The following is a 6,125-nucleotide window of genomic DNA, read 5'->3' as shown; positions in this document are numbered from 1 at the left end:
TCCTGCCATGGCAGGGGGTCGGACTCGATGATCTTCTCAGGTCCTTTCCGACCTTAGAAACTATGAAACGATAACTGGCTCAGGCCCTTTGCGGGTGATGCTGGCCTAAAGACCTCTGTGATAAGCATCCTGAGGCTACTACTAACTGTTACATGGCTGCTTTGAAAGAAGGGCTGATGGATCTAGGCCTCATCTTCAGTGGATAGGCATCCAGGGCATACAAAAGACCCCCGCCCACTCATTGCAATATCAGCATGGAGGCCAAGAACTGGGTAGCTGGAAGATGTGTCTCTAATTTCTAGCTGTTTTTCAAGCAGAGATGGGGTCTCAGTGATGTCTCTGTGCAAATAGAACTCATGTTGGCCATGTGCTCTACTAAACCTCATCAGTAGGGCCTGTCAGAACAATGGGGGGAAAATGCTATTTTTAATGGACTTGTTTTTCACCAAGATGATTCAAACCAATTCTCATTTCAGTTCAAATAGAAAGTAACTCAACCAAAATGCTCTTGGGTTTTTGCAACTCCACTTTTCCTCTTATTCTCCATTCCAAGTAGGAGAAATACAAGAATTGTTCTCTTTGGTTTCAGGGCTGCCTGTTTCTCCAGGGAAGCACTATCAAGGAGGTAGCCACCAACCCAGAGGAAGCAGGGAAGTTTATCTTTGAAATCATCCCAGGTGAGCACCAAGTTCCAATTTGGAATAAAGGATGCTTAGTGTAATTTCCATAGCCAAACATTCTTCACTTCTTGTCCTAATCTGGTAGAAAAGTTACCATATTACACCCATAGTTGGCTGGTTTTACTAATGGCTAAAGGAATTCCTCTACAGTATATACACATATGGCCAGATTTTTTTTCTCCTTTATACCAGTGAAAGTCAGGTGCATCTCCACTGGAGTCAGTGGAACAGTACTGATGTGGACATTCAAGCTCTCCTTTGTAAGTCAGTTTGGAAGGTACACATTGCGAACGCCAACCTCCATTGCTTCCCTTGTTTCTATTCCTGCATAGAGTTCAGAGGAAAACTGGGATAACTCTTCCTTCAGCTGTGAGGTTAAGCAATTTTATCTTTAGTCCATTTACTTGTTGGAATGCTTTATATTGCTGGAGAAATGGTATAAACAACATGCCTCTGTGAGCCACTACCCTCATTCTACAGCTAGATAGAGATTAATGGGATAATGGGTTTCTTTCTTTTGGAGGGGAGGGCATAGCACTTATCTTTAAAAATCAATGCAGGTCTGTGTTTTCCTTCCCCCAATTCCCTTTATGAATAATTATTTCTGCAGGCATCTCAGGAGACCAGAATCGATCAGGGCAAGATTCCTATGTGCTGATGGCAAATTCCCAGTCGGAGATGGAAGAATGGGTTAAATCAATCCGAAGAGTGTTGGGATCTCCATCTGGAGGTAAATGGGAATGGGAATAGCACTTGGATGAGAGATGCTGCAGAACCATGAGATGTAGTTATTGAAGAACCTCTCCAAGGGATACTAGTTGCTTTATTTATGGTTTAATTGAGCCATGCAACATCCTTGTGATGTAGGGAAGTTATTGCATCTGGAATGTGGAAGAGTGGCATACTATCATTTGTGTATGTCATGGCATGGGGTCCCCAGGGATGGACATGATGAGCTTAGGGCACCTTCTAATATTGCCTACGATGTCTTGTTGGTTGAAATAATAAGCTGGGAGGTTGCCCATGAGTTTGTGTGGTTACAGTCTTGCTGAACCCCACTAGACCCTGCTGGTCTTAGATCCCTTGCTGGGTCTCACTCAAAGTCAGTGCCTCTCAAAACAGCCTAAGCCTTATGGGCTAGGTGCATGGCTTCAAAACTTCCCCTTTACCATGCCCCATGCCTTGCAGATTGTACCTAAAAATTATCCCTTTTGATGAGGCCACAGTCTAGCTCAGTCTCCTATCATCACTGGGCCATTAGCCCCAGTAGCAGCATCTTCTGGTGCTAGGGTCTTTTTGGTTTCTGTCTCCACACCCTGTCTGGTGCCAAGGTCCCTTTGGCCCTAATGAGGCCTCCTCTTCTAATAGCCTCATCCTGGTCCACCAGATTCAGACAACAATGTAAATACAAGCCACTGGGCTATAATGTAACAGCAACAATATCACTGGAGGTCGCACTCTGCCCCTCCTAAGGAGCCAAGCTTCTCCCTCAACATGTGCCTCCTAGCCCCAGGTACTTTAGGAGCTCCTAGAGTCCATTAGTCTTACCAGCAGCAGAAAAGGCAACCAAGCATCTCTGAGTAGTATTTGTGCAAGAGCTCTTTGCCTTCAACTACTGATAGAAAACTAACCCCCATACCAACCCCAGCCCTGGGGCTTATATGTGCCCAGGGCCCTGTTTCCTTCTGGTCAGCTGACTGGGTGCAGGTGACAGCTAATACCCTGATTAGCCTGCTTGCAGGCAACCTGCAGCTGTGGAGCCTTGCCTAGCTCTCAGGGCTCCTGAGCTAAGCTGCCTCTGCTCTTGAAGAAGCAGGCATACCTTACCACCCTACAACATAGTAGTACCTAGAAATCCCCAAAATGCCCTTGCTCTCTAAGAAAACTGTAGCCCAACATGAGCAAGGCTCTCTGGACCTGATCTGGAGTCCATGTGAAAGATTTCTTTTGGCTTGGGCAAGTGCTTGGCATCAAGAATTAGTTGCTTTCAACATTGGTATCCTTTCATGGAGGAGTAAACTCCTCTATGACAGAGCACTGGCCTGGGAGTTAGGAGATGGAAGAATGGGTATAGATACTATTCCTGACCTGGACAAACCTTGTCACCATTCTGTGCCTCAGTTTACCTTTCCATCCTCTCTCATCTTTTTAAAGAGTAAGTAGCTGGGGACAAATTAACAATCTGTACTGATGCCAGTGCAAGTCAAGTGAGGTTTGCCTCCTACCATAATTAACAGTAGATGGAATGACTTGTGACTGTTATTGCCAAGTGCTGGGCAGTGGTTAAACAACCTGGCAACCCCCAGTGCCAATGGCTTTGTGACAAAAAGCATCTTAGAGGGGGGTACTAGTCTTACCCCTGGTGGAGCAAAAGCTGTGGAACTGAAGTCTGATCTGTGATAAGTTTTACATTCAGTGAGCTGATGTCTCACTCAGCATCATTCTATTGTCCTGTGAGACAGACAGATGCCTACTACTAGTCGGGGACAGAGCCTGCTTTTAACTTCTTAAGTATATAGCGCTGAGCACTATGGAGCCCTAATCTCAGGGCAAACAACAGTACCCAGACAAGTGCCTGCTGTTTGCAGACAGTGAAGAAGTCCTCCACTCTGCTGTGGCAGCAGCCCTGGTATGGTTAAGCGTGATGCACTGAAACGCTTAACTGCTGGTTGCAGTAGGTGCACCACATCTTCACTCAGACAGTCTTAAAAATTTCTGTGCTCATGTTGGGTAGGGCTGGTTGTCCAAAACTGGCACGTTTGAGCAAGGGAGATCCCCCAGTACACTGTCTGATGTTTGTCACATAAAAGCTCCAGCCCAATTCTCATCCACACTAAGGAGACTTCACACTATTATGTCAGCTTTTGAGTGAGTGTAAATGTGAGGGGCAAAGTGCTGTACCAGGGCTTCAGCACAGATGAGAATTCAGGCATCTCTCCAGTGCCATGTTATAAATTAATGCAGGGCTTAATGGATTCCCAAACTCCAACATAGCACTGGAGCAGCGTTATTGTCTGTGGAAAGCAACTGTCTGCGCACTGTGGGCTTTGCTTCCCCCGGTGCTGAAAAATGTCCCACATGACTTGCACATTATTAAATAGCTGCATTATCTTGGTCTGTGGATTTGCTTCATGTGAAGAAAGCAGAGTGGCTGCGCTGAGTGAAATGAAACCTTTTAAAATGCCTCTGCCCCTTGTCTGTCTGCCTGAGCCAATACAACCCATGAAAGCATCTCTGGGTTGGCTCACATGCTAAGTGGAAATCTTGGAGCCTGCCAGATAGAACGACAGAGAGCGCTGTGTTGGGAGAGGGCTGCATTGTTGTTATTGTTTTTTCCTTTTTTAAAACCAACCTCCAGGGTATTAACTGAATGGCAGCCGATTATGAGCTACTAAGGGGGAAAAAAAGCCATTTACTTTTACTGTGTTCAGTGACAGGTTTATGTTCATTAGTTAAAAGCAAACGAGAGTCTTGTGTAAATGAAAAAAAAGAAGAAAAAAACCACCACCAGGCAGGTGCTGACAAGTCTTGTGGTTCCAGAAGGGAGGATTTATGAGCACAGTACTGATTTAGAAGAGATAGGGGGATTCTTTCAGCCTTGGGAGCAAGAGGCGAACACATTACAGGAGCTACTGGGGCAAAATATAGTAGCGGGCAGTGGGACTCTTTGTTGTTAATATTCGGGAGCTGATTGAGTCCAGGACTTCTTTGCTTTTGTTATCATGCCCAAAACACTGAGGAGGAAGAGCTGGGACATGGGCTGCTGCATTCCAGCCTTAGATCTGCTTTTTTGCTGGGAGTTCAGGAAGAAAAAGCCCTTGCTTCAAAGGACAGGTACTGCCCCCTCTTTAAAAAACAGCAGCTTTATTTATATCAACGACATCACCCTGGGGAAGACTGGAGCCCTGTCACTAAACTGGTTTGCTTCTATATCTTAGCTTTAGAGCCCTCTATTTAATTAATGGTATGTCTTTCCTGAATAAAAGTAAGGTAGGTGCATTAATAAACTCCATGTGAGCCTGGCAGCACGAACCTGTGTGCTTCAGCCTGGCTCTCTTACTTGATGTTATATTTTGTAAAAGTTGCTAGCAGCTCAGTTTACAGAAGCCCTGAGCCATTGACTTGTAATGGAGATCTGGGTGCTGAGCACCTCTTAACATTTCTGTCAACTCCTAGATTCCTTGTTATGTGTGCATTAGATACAAGGGAAAGAAGGATCATGTCTCCATCCATGCACATTTATATTCTCCGTATTCACTCTTGGCTTTCCTCAGCCTTTTCCTTCTGTCTGCATCTCTGCCATATCTCAGATTCCCCCTATATAAAGAAGAGGCAAAACTTGTTTAATACAAGAGTGTTGTGAAAATAGTTAATATTTGTATATTGCTTTGATGATGTAACATTTTACTGTTATTGTGGAGAAGTGTTTAGTTGGGTTCATTTCACTTATGTGAAAGTTCTTTTCTTTTTTTCTATCATTTCCTCAATACTTCCTCTGAGTTACACTCCTAGTTTTTCAACTTACATATATCCCATGAGTGTTCAGGAAAAAGAGCATGTCCTATTTATAAAATGTTGGTGACAAAGCATTTGATACTGAACAACACAAGACAATCTCCACATCTCATAGCAAATTAACTTTATCAGCTGCTTGATGTGCAGGGTTGAGGGGGGTCACATAGAGAACAGACCCTAAGCATAAAAGAACCCGGAAAATGGTCCACACCCCACAAGAACAGGGAAGTTTTTTCTCAATCCTCATTTCTAGTCTTAATGTTGGGGAAGATGCTCAGGAGAAGTTTGCAACAATCAGGGAGGCAGACTGATGAGCATCAAGGAGACAGCTCCCTGGTATAGATTTGCATGACTCAGTGTATTGTCTGGGTTTTGCCTCTATTTCTGAAGCACCCAGTGGCAGATCAGATGGACCACTGGCCTGGTCTGGGGTGTCTGCTTCTAAATTTAAAGATTTTAGAGGCCAGATTTTCACTCCATATAAAATCAAGCATAGCTCTCTCAATCAGGGAGCCTGAGCTAAGTAACTGGCTCCATATTTTCATCTAAAAACCAAACTCACATTTAATTACACCAGTTTTGCTTCAAAAGCATGTTCAGGTATAGTAGTATGGCAGAGGCATAGGGATAAATCCCAGAGGAGCTTCTGTGCCCTGATCCTTCCTTTAACTTGTCTTTTCTTCTATCCAGTGGTGTTTGGCCAGCGCTTGGCTGAAACTGTGACATATGAACAGAAATTTGGGCAGCACCAAGTTCCCATCCTGGTGGAGAAATGTGCGGAGTTCATACGGGACCATGGTATGAACGAGGAGGGCATCTTCCGACTACCTGGGCAGGACAACCTGGTGAAGCAGCTGAGGGATGCGTTTGATGCTGGAGAGCGGCCATCTTTTGACCGGTAATGTTTATATTTCCTGATGCCCTGCAGCT

General features: G+C 44.7%; 1 protein-coding gene across 3 annotated transcripts in view; it reads left to right on the top strand.

The window, feature by feature from the left end:
• Positions 1 to 6,125, top strand: part of ARHGAP25 (Rho GTPase activating protein 25) — a 43,369-nt gene that overhangs the window by 23,023 nt on the left and 14,221 nt on the right. The window contains exons 4-6 of one of the 3 annotated variants that reach the window (XM_019545940.1): positions 590 to 677; positions 1,291 to 1,410; positions 5,886 to 6,093. In XM_019545940.1, coding sequence (XP_019401485.1) covers positions 590 to 677; positions 1,291 to 1,410; positions 5,886 to 6,093 — 416 coding nt within the window. Of the gene's footprint in view, positions 1 to 589; positions 678 to 1,290; positions 1,411 to 3,905; positions 4,515 to 5,885; positions 6,094 to 6,125 lie in introns of those variants that run through there. The other 2 variants (XM_019545942.1, XM_019545941.1) reach the window with 2 other exon arrangements.

This window comes from Crocodylus porosus, unplaced genomic scaffold, assembly GCF_001723895.1.
Source record: "Crocodylus porosus isolate Cpor-Errol unplaced genomic scaffold, CroPor_comp1, whole genome shotgun sequence".
Taxonomy (NCBI): domain Eukaryota; kingdom Metazoa; phylum Chordata; order Crocodylia; family Crocodylidae; genus Crocodylus; species Crocodylus porosus.
Note: the sequence above shows the minus strand (reverse complement) of the source record. Positions and strands in the feature narration are given on the sequence as shown.